Source organism: Eublepharis macularius, chromosome 1 (assembly GCF_028583425.1).
Source record: "Eublepharis macularius isolate TG4126 chromosome 1, MPM_Emac_v1.0, whole genome shotgun sequence".
Classification (NCBI taxonomy): domain Eukaryota; kingdom Metazoa; phylum Chordata; class Lepidosauria; order Squamata; family Eublepharidae; genus Eublepharis; species Eublepharis macularius.
This window is the reverse complement of record NC_072790.1, coordinates 36,177,221-36,197,814: the sequence shown is the minus strand read 5'-3', so window position 1 is coordinate 36,197,814 and position 20,594 is coordinate 36,177,221. Positions and strand designations below refer to the sequence as shown.

The following is a 20,594-nucleotide window of genomic DNA, read 5'->3' as shown; positions in this document are numbered from 1 at the left end:
TTGGATCCAAAGGACTATAAGTGGAGTTCTGCTCACGGAACAGATTTTTCGTGCTTCCCCCTTTCTGCTGCAGCCCTGTATGGTCCCCGAAGAGCTGGGGCTCCTTGCTAATGCAGAAATACCATTCTTTTCTCTAAAAAATGCTTTTTGAATTTTGTCCTCCATTATTGTTTGTTACCTGCTGTGGAAGTTTTTAAAATTAAGAACTGGCATATAAATATTTAAAATAAAACAGAGTAATAGAAATCTGTGCAAGTAATGTCTGAAGATAACTTCAGACATGATTATTCCCTCTCTGATTTTTCTGCACGCAGGAATTGAGCGGCCCCTGGGCCCATCTGTTCCATTCCCTGTTTTTCTTGTGTTGACATGAAGTGAACGACAGGGCCAGGAGATCGGTCATTTGGATGTAGCCATTTTCTTACCCAGAATATGTTATCCCGAGCATTTAAAGAGAGAATATCCGAACAGGCCGGAGTTTAATTAGCTTTAAAAGATTGACTTTGTTTCTAGCTTGTTTTTACTTTGTGGATGAAAATTCCTAGATCACAAATGGTTCAACAATAGTACTTGGAGGTGATGGGATTTACAGGCTTGTAACCACTTGGTCTCATTTTTTCATTTGTGAGGTGAAATGGCCACAGGTCAGCGGTGTAGAACCTGTTCTGTTTACACACAATCCCAAGCTCCCTGAGAGTTTCTCCTAGCAGGGCTGGGAAAGAACCCTGTTTGTGATCTTGAAGAGCCACTTTACAGTAGATGCTACAGAATTAGGTGGACTAACGGCCTGACTTGTTTTATTGCACCTTCATGTGGCAGTTTAGCTATATGAAGAGTGTGTAGAGTTGAAATACTAAAATGGTCTGTAAAGCTTGATCCAAATTTTTTTTTGTGCCAGCATGAACTGCCTACATTAGCCAAAACAAAAGCCAACTCATTATCTGGGAAGACTTGCAATCTAAAAGGATCCAGAAGGAAATAGGGAATGCGATTATTTAGGGAATAGCTTTCTAATTAAAGTGCGTGGCATAACATCATCATTAATTTATTGTTTTTAAAAAATTAAGCTCATCAGTTGGTTTGGATAGAACAGTTACTTACAGTGGTCCTGAAAATGAATGAAATCCGGCCCTCAAGTCAGAGTTGACTTACAGCGACCACTGGTGGGGTTTTCATGGTCTTTGTCGGATGTCTCCCATCCAATTACTAACCCCAATTACTAACCAAGGCCGACCCTGCTTAGCCTGATCTGACGAGATCAGGCTCTCCTAGCCTATCCAGGTCCTAGGTATAGTATTTATTATTTGTTTGTTTGTTTCATTAAATTTATGTTCCGCCCTCCCCACAAGCAGGCTCAGGGTGGATTACATCATTTAAAACACAATAACAACAATAAATACAATGCTCCATAAAATTCATAAAGCATCATAAAGATCTTAGTTAATTAACATAATAGAATAAATATCAAGATGGCAGTGACCACGATATAAGTATTTATTTAGCTTCACTTGGATAAAAAACTTGTAGGCAACACTGGTGCAATTTCCAGGTGTAATTAAATGTTAAAACAGGGTGGTGGTAAACATCTGAGGTGGGATTAAATCATTCATCCACTCCCTCCCGCTACAATCTAAGCTAATTAAAACCAATGGGTTTGGACTGGAATAACTTCTCATAGAAGTGCGCTGTGAATTCCTTGAGTAATATAACCAGGCCTTTATATTAATGTTCAGAAACTTTGCATATTTCTTAAATGTCACATGGTTAAATAATATTTGATGTTTCAGAGCTCAGTTTGTTCTCTTCCTGTTGATTTGTGCTAGTCTCCTTTTAGTATTTTGATTCCTGCTGTTCACCTCTGAATCACCAAATGGTGACCTGGCCTATTTTTCCTTTCCAAAAGGAATGAAGCCATGAGAATGAAAGTCTTTGAGGGTGTTGACGAGGGCACTCTGAAGCACCACCTCACTGTGTTGCACAACATAGTGAATTGTGTTCCAGCCATAGCTTGAATAAATATTTGCTTGCTGAATAGTGAGTGGGAGCAGTTTGTTTATACCCAGGGACTAGGTGGCTGGCATATTTTGGTCTGGGAAGGAATTTTCTCCCAGGTCAGATGACCAGTGATACAGGAAGTGTGTATGTGTTCTTTTCCTTTCCACTGTTTGACTTTTATTGCCTTGGAACATCTGTGCATTCACCATCATTGTGACTCACTGTAATCAGGTTTAATGGGGCAGGGGGTAGGATCTAGTTAACAAAATAAGTAGATAAGTAGAAGCCAGAGCTTTTCTAAGAGTAACATATTTAGGTTATGGCATTTCTTAGGAATTCTCTTTTTTGAGAGCAGACTCAGAACTGGGCTTTGTTCCTGAAGTCACTTCTCTCTCCTCCTACTTAGGTCTCCCGATAAATGGCAGCTGTCAATCAGATCTCAGTGTGAATCACATCTCAATCACAATGGCAGGATAACAAGGCTTAGTGTTTTAGAAGTAGTCCAGAATATTCAAACCCCCACCCGCCACGAAGCTTGCTTGACTAGGCCAATCACACTCTCAACCGAGCTTATCTCAGCAGGTGGTTCTGTGGGTACAGTGGAGGAGAGAACAATGTAAGCCACCTTGGGGCCTGTTGACGAGAATGGTGGGGTATAAGTAAAGTAAAAAGTAAAATAAGGCAATACGGTTGACTATTTAATTCAGGAATTTGCTTTTTTAACAGTGGAAGCATCTCCGTAGGTAGATCAGCATTTTTAAAAAATGGAGAAAATAATACTTTGTGGAGGGGTGCCTTAAGTAAAAAAAGTTGCAGCCACCTTGGAAGATTTTATGGAAAGTATAAATATGTATATAGCGTAGTTTATGAGGATCCAAAAGCATCTTAGATCATTCTCCTGTCCGGCATTTTATCCTCACAACAACCCTGTGAGTTAGGCTAGTCTGAGAGTGTGTGACTGGCCCAAGGTCACTTAACAAGCTTTCTTGGCTGAATGTGGTTTCAAACCTGAGTCTCCCAGATCCTAATTTGATGCTTTAACCACTATACCAAAGTGGCTTGTAGTAGTAGTGGTTCAGACTCCTGGCCGCTGTAGCCCAGTATCGTCTACTCTGTTTAATTGTAGGTGCCAGGAATTGAACCTGGAACCTTTCGCATGCAAAGCTAGTGCTGTACTAACTGAGCTTCGGGCTCTGAGCTACAAGCTGCTGAATCTCAGCATTTCAGTGAACATGATATATAATTGGAAAATTATTTCTAGGAGTCAGTGTTTTAGGAACCCAACTGACCAAGCATCTGAGACTTCCAGCTTTGTCTGCATGTGTACCTATGTGCACACAGAATCTGAGTAACTTGATAGCTGCCTCTTACCCCCTGGGCATTATCCTGGAAACTTCAAAATAAGCAATATTAAAAACAAAACAGAGGCTCGAGTTCACCACCTGTGCCAGAGTGTCACCATTGCTTTAGTGCAGAGAAGCTGCCTAGACGTTCTGTAAACCTTCCCTCAACAACTCCTTGTTGCCTTTTCAGCCTGCCTTTAAACTTGGCATCCTCTAAAATTTGGTTATGGCCATTTTTGTGCATGTGTGCAGGGATGTTGTTGAAAAAAAAACTGCAGAAAAAGTAAGAGATCAGCAGTCTGCCGTGTGGGCACCATGGATTGCTGCTGGGCCCTCTTTGGCTGCAGAGAGCAGTCTTGTGTTTCTCGTTGTGACCACTTCTCCACTCCTCCTGCCCCTTCCAGCATAGCAGTCTGCTTTTTGAAACTTGGGGGAGTCCCAAAAGTAGCTTCTCTGACAGGGTGACATTTACCAGGGACAAGTTGAATATCCCACTGAGCATGTGCAGTTGCTTTGGGGGTAAGCTTCAAGTAACTCTCTGGATTATGGCCCTTTTAACTTCTATATATGTTTGAATTTCAGTTGAAGTGTAGTGTGGGCGAAAGTTGGCAGCACTCAAATGGGAGGTTTGGGCAGAACTACAGTTGAAATTCACCTGCTGCATGCTAGCAAATCGCGGAATAAAATTTGAAATGGGCTTCTAAGCTATTTAGATGAGTTTGTAAACCCATGATCCATTTTTAAGCTTTAGTGCCTGATTTTGATGAGTCATTAATGGATGTTGAACTCATCTCATTTTAGCACGGTGAGGGATGGTACAAGACTTACCATATGCCTTATGTTTCATGTAGGTACCAGTAATAGGGATGCGGCCTCGTAAAGTTTATACGTCCAGTCAACTATATCCTGTTGATTATATTAAACTGCTTTATTCCCCATTTACAGTTTGTGCTGCACACATTACTCTCAGTCCTCATTGCCTGTTGTAAACTAACCCCTGTTGATAGCATTTCCTTAAATTTAAGCATGCGTGTTTCACTCCTGGAAGGGTTTCTTAAAGGGCTCACTTTTTTGCCCAGGCAGAAGCCCTATGTAACAGGCTGTTCATAAATGCTTACAAATATTCAGCCTGGTTTCATTTTGGGGAAAGAATATGAAACTCTGAATGTATCAGAGTCAGCTGTGGAGAAACTAATTGGTTTTATGCTGAGCTGCAATAAAAATAATGTGCTGTTGTACTGTGTGTAATTTTACAATGGCAGTAAGAAATTTAATATTCATGTCCATAACCTACGTATTGAAACCAGACACAACTTTTGCGGGGTGGGCGGTGTTACTGTGGTGGTGATGGAGATGTCTTTATACATCTAGCCAATTAGCCTTCATTACGAGCTGCAGTGTCAAGGGCTCATTTCCTCACTGAGCTCATAAATACCGAGATGGTTACACCAATGAAAGTTATTAGGTAAGCTGGAGAGCAGTCCACCAAGCATTGCTACTGTGTTATCATTTCCTTGAGTTTATTTTTTAAAAAAGGGAGCCCCAGTGTTGTGGGGTTTTAAAATAATATTGTCTGCAATAGCAGCACTTGGCGGATTGTGCCCTTGATTGATGATCTTGCTAAGCAGTTAAGAGTGGGGTTAGCTACTGTTGGTTGCTTTCCACTGGTTACTAAATACATACCCACTTCAACATACTAATAAGTGACCTGCGTTCAGTAACTTGTGGCATCTAACTGCTTCTTCTCTTCCTTCCTTTTTGTCATCCTGCAGTGTTCTGTGCCAAGGTCTTTGTGGCTAGGCTGCTCCAACCTGGTAGAGAGCATGTGCGCACTGAGATGCCTGCAGAGCATGCCCAGTGTCAGATGTCTCCAGGTGCCTTTCTTCTTTCTTGTTGTAAATGTGTTATACGTATTCTGTGGTCATTGTTAAAATCTCTCTGGGTGCAATTTAAACTGTTAAGTCTCCTGAATGTTTTCTGTATTGACCCCTCCTGGTTTCTGTAGGAGTCCTCCTTAAGAGGACCGTATATTCTTTGGGGAAGTGGTTAGTATTCTGCTTTATCTGTTTTCCTGAAGTTTTAGCACATGTAATGGTTGCATGTTGCCTGTTTCCATTTTGATTTGTATACATTTATATATCGCTTTAATTTTCCTCCAGTGAGTTCTCAGCATTCCCACACGCACTCCTCTATGTGCCCAAGAATGTAACGCTTAGATGTGAAAGGAGAGCTGCTCTTTCTTGCCAGCGTTAAATTGTTACAGTGAAGTGGCATAGAACCCTATTGACTTGAGTTCCTTTTAACATGAAAGAACTTTAATTGAGAATGGTGGGAACGTGGTGTAAATAACAAGATTATGACCTCTGACTCTTCTGACAATTGTAAAAAGCTTTGTGTAGGCAGTGTGTTTGTGGCAGTTATTTTCTTAACTCCAGAAGGCTAGATTTGACAAAATAGCAGAGCTAAACATGGTGAGCTCTGTATTCTTGGTATGAATACTTTAGAATCTGCTCTCTATTGCTTGGGAAAGAACTATAGACTGGCATTCTTTCTTCATATTTAAAAGTGCTCCTTGGTAGTACGTTTGTCAGTAAATCCTTAAGTGAGTAAACTACATAGCCATTTTAATTATTAGCGTACACCAGAGTTCTTATGCATAAACTTCTGAATATGTAATTAATTTTATGAATGAAACAAAGGGCAGCTCAAAATGTGTTTTGAATAGCTGTGCTTAGGGGTTGATAACTTCTTTGGGGCATTGAGCCATTTGAAAATGTCTTTGATGGCCAAGCTAAGTGTATTTTCATTACTTTTGTCGCGGCATCACAGCATGAAATGAATGGGTCTAGCAATAGCACGGGGGAACATTACAACTAGCAGAATAACACAGACTGCATGCTGTGCAACCTGTAAATTTGTCCATGTGCTATCAGTTGTGGAACTGTGGGCTGCATGTGAGCACTGCTGTTCAATCTGGGGCTTTAGCCAAAGAACTATGGGTGGAGTTTCTCTTTTTGCTCTGGCTGCACTCCCCCTTCCCCCCAAATAATAGGGTTTCTTAGGCTTCTTTGCCCTCTAAATCCCATCAGTGATTGCTTATGCCAGTCCTCTGAAATGTCAGCCCTCAGCATTTGTAGAGAATTGAGAAATGTGCCCCATGGTGTAAAGCCGTAATTCTCTGTTGGCAGCAAAATGCGTGGGACGTGCTAGATTTGACAAGTTTATTGGTTCTGCTGTATGAGGCTTTTTAGAAGTACAGGTGGGTCGTTTAACACCTTAATCTTTACCTTTGTTATACAGTAAGAAGAAGTTAGTTGCCAACATAACAGGTTGTTAAAGTTGCCGCATAGTAAGGAGGTAATGATTCTTCTAACTCGGTAGTTTGTTTGCTTCCCCAGGTGTTGACATACTTTTGGGACTGACTTATATTTTTAAAAATGGAAACAAATACAGATCCCCTCCCCTATGACATTATGGGCATCCTCCTTCTTGTACAGTCTTGCTTGGCAATGTTGTCTTGGGGGCCCAAAAGAGAGCCTGTTACATGATTTTCTTACACGTTGGTAGAAAGAAAACCTTTATGACACATAGCTATCAGCATTTAATTCCAATTATTCTTGATGTTATTTACAAATACAGTATATTTCCTTTTGTGGAGTTTTGTTTCAAATTAATCTTGCTCTTCTGAAATAAGATTTATGAAAACTGTAAAGCAACCCAGCCATGGATGTTAATAAAATGATACTTTTTTGGTTACACTCTTTCTGTATAGTATTACAAAATAAGAGCTCCATGTATACAATGTGTGATCGTGTTATAATTGTTACAGAAATGCCTACCTTCTGTTTAGAAAGTCATGTCACAATATCAAAGAATGGGAGGTGAATATTTTATAACAATTATGATTCAGCACACAAGCCATTTCATTTGTATGTGATATAGTAAGAGTGAGGTATCACAACAGCCTTACCTTCACTACCTCCTCTGCCCCATGTTGGTATTTCTTGCTGGTTTCTCCCCAGATCTGAAATTGCCTTTCCATGAAGAACAGCCAGAAGTTCAGCTTGGGCTTTTTGTCAAATCTTTACTGTATGTTTTATGTAGTTTTTCACATTACTGCTTTTTTCTCTTGAAATACAAAGGAATTGTTTTATCTACTACCTTGACCATATCTAAGCTAAATAGTTCCCTGTACTATCATTTTATAGCAGAGTTGAAAATATGTATGAGATGAAATCTGCATCATAGTGATTTGATCAGAAATTTGTATTGTATCCTTGATACGAATCCTTTCATCTGTGTCCAACATCTCCTAATGGAGTTGTTTGCTGTGTAGATGTTTTTTTGAACTTTAGTGGGTTGGATCCAGATTATAGTTTCCGCGTGCACAAAGGTTTCAGTTAATGGAGCAGGCTTTTCCTGCCTCTTCCCCTCTCAAAATCCCAGGGAATGCCTCCCCCCATCTTGTTCCTGAGGGAGGGGTTCCCTGGTCTTCAAGAACAGGATCTCGGGGACATTTTGGACTGCCATTGGAAGGAGCAGGAGGGATCCTTGTGCCTGCTGAAACGTCTAGTCTGCATCCAACCTATATAATGTTAATTATGTGTTGTGTTTTAAATGATGTGATCCGCCCTGAGTCCACTTGCAGGGAGGAAAAATAGAAGCCTAATAAAATAAAATAAAATAAAATAAAATAAAATAAAATTAAAAAATTAAATAAAATAAAAAATAAAATAAAAAAATAAAATAAAATAATAAAATAAAATAAAATAAAATAAAAATAAAATAAAATAAAAAAATAAAATAAAATAAAATAAAAAAATAAAATAAATAACTAAAACATTAGAAAATTAGAGTTGTAGAAAATTACAGTGCAGTAAAAAAATTTCCTTCACAGTATTTAACATTCCATAAAGTTATGAAAAGAAATAACTTTTCTACAGCTTTATTAGGGAGGATCCTAAGGTCCTTAAATAAATTATATATCCAGGAATTTGAGAGTTCAGACAAATTATTTTTCAAATATCAATAAAAATCATTTTAAAATAGATGGAATGTTTTTATTTCCCATAAACAACAGCGCTTTACCTAGGAGCTACACATTAGGCTGTCAGTAGTCCCAGATCATATTCTCAACAGTAGCCTTCAGAAGAGATCACCAGGAATATAGTATCCAGTTCAGACAATCAATGGTATTACATATTTTTCAGCATACTCAAATTAGTCATGTCCTGCCTAACTTAATTAGAAAAGACAATATATTAAAATTTGAAGCATTATTCTGTAATTTCAACTCTCCCCTCCCCCCTTCCATACCTTGGAACCATTTTAGAAATGATTTTTGATCTCTAGATGGCAGTTTTTCATTTTTTTAAATAACAGTAATGATTCAGTTCAGACATCATACCAACTAAACTGTCGTTTGCGCTTGCTTTAATGGAGTACCCCATGGTTGAACCTCCATACACACAAACGATGATTTTGAACTGCTCGACTGCATTCAGAGCAAGATTTGGGTCCAAAAGGATCTCATTTCTGACTCTCGAAAGCTCATACCCTGGAAATCTGGTTGATCTTTAAGGTGCTGTTGGACCTGAATCTTGCTCTTCTACTACATACCAACACAGCTGCCCACCTGACACTTGACTGCTTTCATTTTCCGTTTGTTCACTGTTCCCAGTTTTGTTGTGTAAAGGCTCCCAGAAATGGAGTGACAACCGTTTAACTATGCTTTATCAATTTATTCATCCCGGCAAACCATAGTTATTGCAATCCAAGTTTCCAAACTCTTCACAAACCATGGGTGTCATTTTAGACAACATGTTGAAACTAAGGTAAACTTCTTGTAGGGTGTGATGTCTTAATTGAACCAGTGTAGATGATATTCTGAGATGATCAAATTTTGGAGTTGACTATTGCACAATAGTTTCTTCCATTACTGCTTTTCACTCATGGCCATGGATAATATTTGAGGCCTTAAATTCAACATGTATGTGGCTTCCTTGACCACCCTGAGTTCAGCAAGCTTTTAAGTACAGGGCATCTGGAGAAATGAGACCCAGCATCCTAGTTACTCTAGTTCCATAGAAATCTTGCTGTAGGTAGAATCTACGCTTGATCACTAACTATAAATACTCCAGTCTGTCTTTAAATATATGTGGGTATGGTAATGAGCTGGAGTCTGTTGCTAGCCAGTTTTACTTACCTACCTTCTAGTTTAGAGATGTTAATGACCATTTAGAATTGATTAGCAAAGAGATTGCATAGAAACAAATTTCCATTATCTCATTCCATTTGTTTTGAAAGCAAGCCTTTAGCTTTCATCATCACTCATGTCTGTGAGCTGATGTGACAGTTGTGTTGAGAAATGCACGGTAGCCTGGGGGCAACTGTAGTTCCTTGGGCAAGCTGCTGATGGAAAGGCAAAAGAGGTATCATTTGACTGAGAGAGAGAAATCTGTAGAATTAGAATGTTTCTGTTGATACTCTCTGTGGTGTCACAGGAACGGATTTTGGTTCCTTGATGCCGATGCAATATCAGATGCACCATTATTATTATTATTATTATTAAAAATAATTTTATTAGTATTAAGCAAATAAACTAACATTTAACAATAGTATTATAACCATAACAATGATGAGAGAAATTTTCCACATTACATCTGAAGATAGATTTAACAAATAGATGAATGGCATATTTAAAAAAAAATATTCCTTATTATACAGATGATTGTTTATTTTTCCAAAATTAAATTTCAATGTTTTCTTTGACTGTTAACAATACCAACAATGATTTATATTTAAGCCAATCTTTTTACCTCTTTACTCTTTTAAATCTACTTTAACCACTTAACTTGTGAATATTTTATTCAGATGTTTATTGATTGAATTATAATACTAATTATGTACTTCCTAAACCACCTCCCCTCCCCCTCCCTAACCCTTACTACCCCTTTGCATAAAAGTAAATCTTGCATCTTGATTGATAATTAAAGTATATAATCTTAATATATTAATATCTGTTAGCTATATGTATAGCGCCACTGAATTAGTGTGTTACTTAACACACCAATTTTGGGTACACTACTTAAACCACCCCCCAAAAAAGGTAGAGCTATAAAACAGGGGGAGCTATGCTGAGAGGACTGTAACTTCCCTTCCCCCAAACCTTCATTTGTTTTAAGGCAATCAATGGCAATCAGTACAACGAACTATATTTATATAAAAAATATGCTTTTTTACTGATGCTGCTTCTAGCCAGTGCGCTGAATGTAGGCACGAGAATTGGGCTTTTGCTACTTTGACAGTGGGAGAAATATTGTTCAGGATGGTCCATGTCGCCCCTGGAAGAAGTGGTCAACACGAAACAAGCGTAGTTCACCGGAAGCTTGTAGGGTGTTAGAGACCCCGGTGGGGGTCTCCTTCCACCCTTGGACCCTGCCTGTTGCCACCTGCATTCTTCATTTAACTACCCGCTGCACTTGGATCTGTAACTGGCAGCCAAGAGTTTGTTGTCATCCAGACCCCCGGAACTCCAGTGCCACGAGTTTGGCGGAGCCACAGTGTATGAGTTGAGAGAATTAGTCATCTGGCAGCGTTTAAACAGGAGAAAGGACTTTTTGTTACACTGCGACTCACCGGGGGATGATGCTCATATTTACTGTGTTTTCGTTGCTTTGATTGTTGTTGATGATTGTTACATACACACTGCTTTTGAATACACTTTATTTTTGATAAGTATATACACTTGATTTTGGTGTCAGTGTATGGTAAAAGAGTGAGAACTAGACGGGGCCAGGTTCCACAAATGCTGGCCTTGTCACCCTTGCAGTGGCAGGAAGGTCTTTTCCCTGGTGAGGGGCGGGAGACTCATGAGAGCGCCACCAGAAGCCTACAGTTCCTTTCTTGTGCAATCTTGTAGACAGAGTCTCTTTATCTTCCTTCCTTCTTTTTTCTTATCTAGAAAACTGGAAACAGCCCTTCCTCTACTATCTGTGGTCTTTGCTCCTTTTTATGTAGAGGGGAGGAAGGAGTGGTTCTCTTTTTACTAAGACGTGAGATGTGGCTTTAAAAGTGATGTGGAATTTCTGGAAATTGTGAAGCTGCTGAGGGAACGGTGTTTTTTGAGGCGAAAACCTTGAAATTGGGATGGACATTATAATATTGACAATATATAATTTTCCATTAAACCTAAACCTGTTTTGCTGCTTTATCATAATTGCACCAGGTGTCACATAGCTTATAAAATTGTCTCAATCGGCATATTTATGGAATTTAAAATTATAAACACTTCAGTTTTCTACAAGCAAAAGTAATCATACACCCAATGCTAAAACAAGGAAGAGTTGCATCCTATGCCCTCTGCACATTTTACTGCTTCCAAAATCCATTGGAAAAATTGAATGCCATGCACCTTAAGTGAACAAAACTTCATCTTTCAAAGAAAAAATATTTCACAGGATTTCCCCCCTCACTACTTCAACAAATTTCCTAATTTTTCCTCTGTGCATATGAGGGGGGGGGGAGTCCTCAGTGGGAAGGGGAGAGAAACTGGTCCCCTGATTTTTTCTGGTTGTTTTCCAGGCTTTCACATCTCTACTCCCATCCTGAGTTAGCTTTCACTATCCTGTGCTTGGGGTCTAATTTGCTTTTTTTCTGAGATTCTCCTTGCCCTCCCCTTTTCATTTCATTTTCTTTCATTTCATTTCATCGTCCTGTTTTTTTTTTTAAACATTGTATTGCAGTTTAGGGTATCTTATCTGCTGCTTCTCCACAACTTCTGGCTCCCATTGTGTCTTGCTTTTTATGCCTTCATCCTTCCCCCACCTGTTAACATTAAGTAGCCTAGGAATTACCTTATTATTACCGGTGCTGTTGTGGTGGGGTGGACTTTACTACTGAGCCTCCCACAGTTTCTGGACCTTTGACGTTAACTGCTGTTTCTGAGAGCTAATACTCATGCAAGCATAATGATTACCTATTCTATTCAAAAATATTTTTAAAATATCTGTAGTCTAAAAACTTGTGTTTTTTGTATGTGGAGGTATTTCTCAGGGTAGGATATAATAATTTTTCAAAACCTGCTTCAAGGGCAGTTTACAACTTTTTCAATATATGTTTCTATCTTCAAAGAGCTGGGTCTAAGTATTAAGGTTTAGCAAAGCCAAAGAAACCAAGGAGGGCAAAGTACAATTTATTTCCACTCATTCTTTTTTACTATTTCCCTTTTCTCCCAAAAGAGTTGTAGCAATATGCACTTTCTTCTAGTTCACTCCCTTCCCTCCGTTCTTCAACAAGAAAGGAAAATCAGCCTCCTGAGCTCCCTCCCTTCTCATATTCACTTCTGTTAACTGGCTTTGTCAGGTTGGAAGTAAAGATGCTTTATCTAATTGCCTTTTTCGTATGAAATGAGCCTCTCATTCCTGTAAATATGCCATTAATTCTATATTAGCCTTCTTACGTATTAATAATCTAATATGCAGCAATGTCAAAGGATGTTGTATGGCAGAATCTCTCAAACAATGTGTTAAAAGAAAACTCAAGCCTCCCTAAATGTACTTAATTTAAAATGGGAGTAGGTTGGGAGACAGCTGGTGAGTCATTGGTAGAAGGCCCAAGCCAAGCCAGGCAGAACTGTGGGACAATGGGAACCAGTGGCAAAGAAAGTGTTCTTCCTTACTGACTTTTTGCATTCCCACAGTGCTGAATCATCCTTTTTGAAGGAAATTCTCAGCCATGCTTTTCCGTAGAAAAGGCTGAAACCCACACAGGGTCACCCCTGATGCTCTAGACACTTCAACAGAATGTGGCATGATTTGTCAAAAACAGATCTTACAAAAATGAAAAGGAGTGGATTTTCCCTGTCAGTGTGAAGCTGTAAATCATCCACCAGTGTTGTTAAAGTTGCTAAAGCAATCTCTGTCCTGTAACCAGTCCAAATAAAGTCCAGGGAAGAAGCATCATTCTGGCATGCCTGGGAGTTGCTCTGCCACTATTTTCCTGGTCACCTTGCCCACAGAAAGAAACGACACCCGAGACTAGCCTGTAATCTGCCAGATTCTCATTTGCCAAAGGATTTTTTTCAGAGCTTTTCTGATTTTTCTACCACTTATTTAAACTACTATGAAAGATGGCTAAGGAAGCTTTCCGTATCTTGGCCAAATGAGTTTTTATCAATTCCCGTTAAGATTGATTCAGCCAGGGTAGGCAGTTGCTATACTACGGTAGTCGGGGATACATACAGCATGAACGTGGGGTGCCCCTGTGCTGTCTTGGCTGCCCTGTGGGTTCAATATGGGAAGGCAGAAGGTAGGCCAGATTGATACCAGAACATAACATAGCAGGAGCCATGCTGGATCAGACCGAAGGCCCACGTAGTCCAGCACTCTGTTCACACAGTGGCTGACTAGCTGTCTCTAGGAAGCCCACAAGCAAGATGTTGCTGCAACAGCAGCCTCCTCCTGCCCATGTTCCCCAGCAACTGATGCAAAAAAACATTTTGCCTCTGGTACTGGAGAGAGTAGATAGTCATCATGACTAGTGGCCATTGATAGCCTCATCCTCCATGAATTTCTCCACTCCCTTATTAAAGCCTTCCAAGTTGGCAGCCGTCACCTCATCCTGTGGCAGCGAGTTGCACAATTTAACTATGTGTTGTGTGAAGAAGTACTACCTTCTATCAGCCCTGAATCTCCCACTCCTTAGCTTCAGCGGATGCCCTCAGGTTCTAGTATTATGAGAGAAGGAGAAAAGCTTCTCCTTGTATATTCTCTCTACACCATGTGTTATTTTATAGATTTCTATCGTGTCTCCCCTTAACTCTCCTTTTATCCAAGCTGAACAGCCCTATGAGTTTTAACCAATCCTTATAGAGCAGTTGCTCTAATCCTCTGATAATATTGGTTGCTCTTTTCAGCGTCTTTTCGGGCTCTGTGTGTGTGATGTGCCATCAAGTCATTCCAACTTATGGTGACCCTCTGAATGAAAGACCTCCAAAATGTCCTATCATTAACAGCCTTGCTCAGATCTTGCATACTGAGGACGTGGCTTCCTTTGAGCCAAGCAATCTCGTTTTGGGTCTTCCTCTTTTACTGCTGCCTTCCCCTCTTCCTAACATTATTGATTTTTCCACCAAGTCTTGTCTTCTCATGATGTGACCAAAGTATTATAGCTTCAGTTTTGTCCTTTTATCTTCTAGGAAGAATTTAGGCTTAATTTGATCTGGAACTTGTCTTTTTTGCCCATCCATGGATCTCTTCTCCAGCACCACATTTCAAATGACTCAATCTTACTTTTTTTTTGCCTTGCTAACTTGGTGCAAAATTCATCACCTGTTGTCCCCTGATGCTCGAGTTCAGTCTCAGCCTCTCTCCATTAAGCCAATATTCTCACTTGATTTAAATTCTTCTTTGACAGATTCCACATGTACTGCTTAAAGTGCCTCCCATCTCCTCTCCTGCATTTGCACAAGCCAGAAATAGAGTTATAAAGTGCTTGTAGAAGGATTTTAAATAGATTGATGACATGCAAGGAGAAGGTTTACAATTGCATTTTAACTTTCCTGTGATTGATATATTGTTTGTGAATAGACGTGTTCTATCTGCAGCACACGACGAGTCCTCCATCCACCATTTTTTCCTCACAGGCCCATACCTGTTTGCAAATGCCTTTTCATATTCTTGAGCTCTCTGTATTACAGGTTCATGTAGCTGGAAAGCCATGTCAGTTTCACCAGCGCTGGTTTCCTTTGCTTTCTCTGGTGAAACTAATAAAGGTCACAGGGAAGCTGTGTCAGTTTCATTGAGGGCAGGGAACTTCAATATCCACCTCCCTTCCCCGCCCTTGCTGCTAATCCAAGGAGGAGAGAGCTTTTTTCCCAAAAGGGCATGGAGGTGCACCAGCCCTGATACACTCAGTGATATTAGAGGGAAACTGACACCAATTTTGCCTTCTCCTTGTCAGTTTCACTAGGGAGCGGAACTGAGGACAGTGAAGGAAATGTTGATGGGGCACAATAGAAGGATTCTTCAGAGAGTCAGCAGTAGGTGGTTTGGGAGTGTCTCTACCCTGGACTGCCTAGAGGGGTGGTGGTGACATTTTAAAGCTGGGGAAGGATAGAGGTTATACACATTCACAAAGCAAGTCCCAAGATGCAGTTGGCTGCTTTTTGTTTTCTTTTAGTGAAATTGTGTGATTTCTTCTGCTGTCTTTTGATTGTTTTTTTTTTACTGCTGTAAGCCACTTCAAGAGAAAAGTAGTGAATAAATATGCTGTGTGAGAACTATTTATAAAGTGTGTATGTGGTTTCAGTCTTGGAAACCTTGTTTCCTTCCATAAAACCTTTATCATTCTTTATTCTTTAGCCCATGTACCCTACTTATTCTAATCAATGTGTGTCCATTCCCCCTTTTTTCTTCTTGCTAGTTTAGATTCAAGGTCCTCTAAAACAGGAACCATGTTGATTTTTTTCTTTTGCTGTTGAACGTAATTTGACACCTTGGTCTTAAATGACTGCTTTAAACAGTAAACTTTTAAATAGCAATCTGGTGTGCCTTGAAAGTTAAAGCTCTTTCCAGTGAAGGGAGTTGCTCTTATCCTCGGTTTCGGAATATGTGACAGGTGGTGGTGAGCTGTAAGGTAAAACATCGGGTTGTTTGGTGTTCTACTGACCTACATTTGCCATAGCCATTGCATGACACAACTAGGTCAGCTTCTGTTTCATTTCTTACGATGTGTTGTTCTTTTTAGTTAGTAGCATGCAAGAGGACTGGGCTGTGTAAGCCATACCGGAGTTTTTCTTAAAAACTATTTATCTGGAGAAATTTAAGTCCGTATTGTTACCGACAGTAGAAAACATGACATTCTTTTGCTGATCAGGTATTAGTGTTCTCCAGTGATACTTATGCAAGACGTTTAACACATGCAGAACCATGCCTTGTATAGTGCATTGCAGAAATTAAAAAAAACATAAGGGGTTTTTTTGTGCGTGGTTTTTTGAACAGCTACACTTGCACTTGGTTTTCTGGCAATGGCAGGGAGAGTCTCTAACTTTAAATGATAGGGAAGATGTCCAAACTGAAACTCTGAGTAACTGGGCTGTGGAGATAGTGGTGAGGAGTCAGTTCCGCTGCTGAGCAAAACTCTCCTGCTGTGATTTGTACTTGCAAGATAACGTTGTCAAGGCTGAGAAGCTTCCCACAGCTGGATGCTTTTATATATAAAAAGGTTTTTTGTGTTGCCTAGGATCTTGCATTTCACTATAAATTTAGGAAACAGGGTGTGTAAAAGTTAGAATGATGAAGTTAACTAAGAGCTGATTTAAAATAATCTGAACAGATCTACTTACAATCAAGACGAGCTTTTTATGATGCACTGTTTATTTACTTCATTTATAACACTCTTACTCCAAATGGCAACCCAAAGTGGATTTACATTTTCTTCTTTCTTTTAGGCTCACCACAGATATGTGAGATCAGTTAGGCTCGGAGTGTGTGACAGGCCCAAGGTCCACCCAGCAAGCTTCCATGGCAACATAAGAATTCGAACCTGGGTCTCCTCAATCAGTCCAACACTTACCATACACCATGCTGGCTTTCTTTCTGTGTTTGTACCAGACTGAGCCACTGTGGTGTGCTTGACAAGAGTGTTGGCCATAGGAAGGGAAATCTGGATTGAAATTGTGGGGTAGAGATTACTTTTTTAGCCTCAGGACAAAATGAAATGAGTCCCAGGCAGGCTGCTCTGAGCTCCTTTAAGGAAAGATACAAGTGATAAATCGAATAGAGAACCTCTTGTTGAAAATAGTTTATTAAACCTTTTAAGAGGTTTACAGTCTTTGCAGTTGTGCATTTTAAGAGGCACTTGGTCTTTACAGCTGAGAAAGAGGGATAGTGCAGGAATGTTTCATTTTACTGATAGTTTGCCAAAACAAAAAAAAAAGTATGGCATATTGGAAAGGTTAAACTTCAGTCTAGCTTGGATTGGAAACCTGATATTAGCCCCCTTTTCTGTGTAAGAAAACAGTGCTCAGTTAACACAACAGGCCTGGAGTTGTAACATTCTTCTGTGCTTTGGAGACTTGCTCAGACATTCATATTTGTTAGAGCATTAAGCAGAATCTGTTTTGTTTAACACAGATGGCTAAAATTGTTACTTCTGCTTTTGGGTTTTTTTTTGTTGCTTTAATGAGACACTATTTGTAACTCTCTCAAGAGACCTTTTCCTCATGACTGCTGCTGGGAAGGACTTTGCTGTGTGTAGCGAGTTTCCAGCTTGTGAGTGAAATTTGCAGGGTAAGGTACTTTCACATCACTCTTAGCCTTATAATAGCAGTCGCGTAATTAACATTATTCAGCACTTACATCACTTTAACAACAGGAAAGTTGGATCTGAAACGGCTATGACATCCTTGTTTTCCTGTATATTGGAAACATTTAAAGAATCATGGGTTACTGTGTCTTTTTTTCTTAAATGACCCCCTTAAATCATGGCAGCGGCATCTTTTTCAGTATCACTGATAGGACATAAATGGATGTTTTTAGTATGAATTTTTTAGTACCGAAGTAAAACGACCTTGTAAAATTCAGGGAAGTGGATATTTATTTATTTGATTCATTTATAGCCTTCTTCCTCCACAATGTGGACCCAAAGTGGGTTACATCGTTCTCCTCTCCACCATTTTATTATCACAACAGCCCTGTGAGGTAGGCTAGACTCAGAGTGTATGACTAGCTTGGGCTCCCAACTTAAGGTTAGCAAATCCATAGTCACTTTAAAGCAAGTGGTCTTCCATGCCTGGGTCAGAACTTCAGGTGGATTGCAAATTCCTAAACAGCTCCATTTTTAAATGTTTTATTATGTTTTTAAACATTAGGTTCATAAAAAGAGAGTGAGTGATGTTAGTAGTTTTCTGCTGCTTTAGTATTCCTAAGTTCTAGAAAAGGTCTCCATTTACTCTGGAATTCATCTTCTCTGGCTCACCGGGCAAATGTTGTCTTTTCTTTTGCAGCAAGGTCCAAAAGATCTTTCATCCATTTCTCTACACGAGGTGAAGGAACTGATTTCCAAGACTGATGTGTAAACATTTTAGCAGTAGCCGTGTCTGCTTTTAGTTCTCATTCGTATAGAGAGAGGGCAGAATTGTCTCTCCCTGTTTGCTGCTTAGGTTGGTGATACATAGAATGGTGAGGCCACCATTGAGAAGATTGAGAAGGTAACTGAATTAGATTCGCTTCTGGAAATGCTATGGGTTGAAATTACGGGCCCAAATGGAAACTTAACTGTGGGAGTTTATCGCCCTCCAGATCAGAAAATAGAGGAGGATTATAAAATGATGACAGGATTAAAGATGGCTGCTAAACAAAAAAACTGTGTTGTAATGGGTGATTTTAACTACCCACACATTGACTGGGCCAATGGGTGTTCAAATCGGGGGAGAGAAAGTGAGTTTCTAGACTGTCTCAATGACTGTGCTATGGAACAGATGGTTACAGAACCTACTAGGGGAGAGGTGATCCTGGATTTGGTCCTCAGTAATGCTGAAGACCTGGTGAGAGATGTAAATGTGATTGCACCACTTGGGAACAGTGACCATAATGTTATTGAGTACAACATATGTATAAATAGGAAATTGCCAAATAAGACCAACACAGCCATGTTTAACTTCAAAAGGGGTAACTTTTCTGAGATGAGGGGGTACGTGAAGAAGAAACTGAAAGGGAAAGTAAAAAAGGTCAAAACACTTGGGGAATCTTGGAGACTATTTAAAACTACAATCCTGGAAGCTCAAATTAAATATATACCGCTGGTTAGGAAAGGCACAAATAGGTTTAGGAAAAGGCCAGCATGGTTAACAAGCAATGTAATAGAAGCTGTAAAAGGTAAAAAGGATTCTTTTAGGCAGTGGAAAACTAGTCGGAGTGAGGTTGATAAAAAGGAGCATAAGCTGTGGCAAAAAAAGTGCAAGTCTGTGATCAGACAGGCAAAAAGGGAATATGAGGAGCATATTGCAAAGAACATAAAGAAAAACAATAAACAATTCTTTAAATATATTAGAAGTAGGAAACCAGCTAGGGAGGCAGTGGGGCCCTTGGATGACCAAGGCGTAAAAGGATTACTAAAGGGTGATAGGGAAATGGCCGAGAAGCTGAATGCGTTCTTTGCTTCTGTCTTCACTGTGGAAGATAAGAAGTGCATGCCCACTCCGGAAGCACTGACTTTGGGAGGGGTTTTGAAAGACCTGAGTCACATTGAGGTGACGAGAGAGGAGGTTATGCGACTGCTAGATAATTTAAAAACTGATAAATCACCGGGCCCAGATGGCATACATCCAAGAGTTCTGAAAGAACTCAAGTGTGAACTTGTAGATCTCCTCACAAAAATATGTAATCTGTCATTAAACTCTGCATCTGTTCCTGAGGACTGGAAGGTAGCTAATGTTGTCCCCATCTTTAAAAAAGGTTCCAGGGGAGATCCGGGAAATTACAGGCCAGTCAGCCTGACGTCAATACCGGGTAAGTTGGTGGAAACTATTATCAAAAATAAAATTAGTGGGCACATTGATGACCAAAAGCTGATGAGGAAAACTCAGCATGGGTTCTGTAAGGGAAGATCTTGTCTCACCAATCTGTTAGAGTTCTTTGAGGGAGTGAACAAACAAGTGGACAAGGGAGACCCGATAGATATTGTTTATCTTGACTTCCAGAAAGCTTTTGACAAAGTTCCTCATCAAAGGCTCCTAAGTAAGCTCAGTAGCTATGGGATAAAGGGCCAAGTCCTCTTGTGGATCGAAAACTGGCTAATTAATAGGAAACAGAGAGTGAGTATAAACGGGCACTTCTCACAGTGGAGGGTGGTGAGCAGTGGGGTGCCACAGGGGTCGGTATTGGGTCCAATGCTTTTTAACTTGTTTATTAATGATTTGGAATTGGGATTAAGCAGTGAAGTGGCTAAATTTGCAGATGACACGAAATTGTTCAGGGTGGTGAAAGCCAGAGAGGATTGTGAGGCACTCCAAAGGGATCTGTCGAGGCTAGAAGAGTGGGCATCCATGTGGCAAATGAGGTTCAATGTAGCCAAGTGCAAAGTAATGCACATTGGAACCAAAAATCCAAAATATAAATACAAGTTGATGGGGTCTGAACTGGCGGAGACTGACCAAGAGAGAGATCTTGGAGTCATGATAGATAACTCACTAAAAACGTCAGCACAGTGTGCGACTGCCATAAAAAAAGCTAATGCTATGCTAGGGGTTATTAG

General features: G+C 39.8%; 1 protein-coding gene across 4 annotated transcripts in view; it reads left to right on the top strand.

Annotated features, from left to right (window-relative positions):
* FBXW11 (F-box and WD repeat domain containing 11) overlaps window positions 1–20,594 on the top strand; it is a 126,370-nt gene that overhangs the window by 33,713 nt on the left and 72,063 nt on the right. Inside the window, exon 3 of one of the 4 annotated variants that reach the window (XM_054986807.1) lies at window positions 5,111–5,212. The exons of 2 other annotated variants lie outside the window; for them this stretch is intronic. In XM_054986807.1, coding sequence (XP_054842782.1) covers window positions 5,162–5,212 — 51 coding nt within the window. In that variant the 5' untranslated portion in view covers window positions 5,111–5,161. Of the gene's footprint in view, window positions 1–5,110; window positions 5,213–19,805; window positions 19,850–20,594 lie in introns of those variants that run through there. One more of the 4 variants, XM_054986833.1, reaches the window with a different exon arrangement.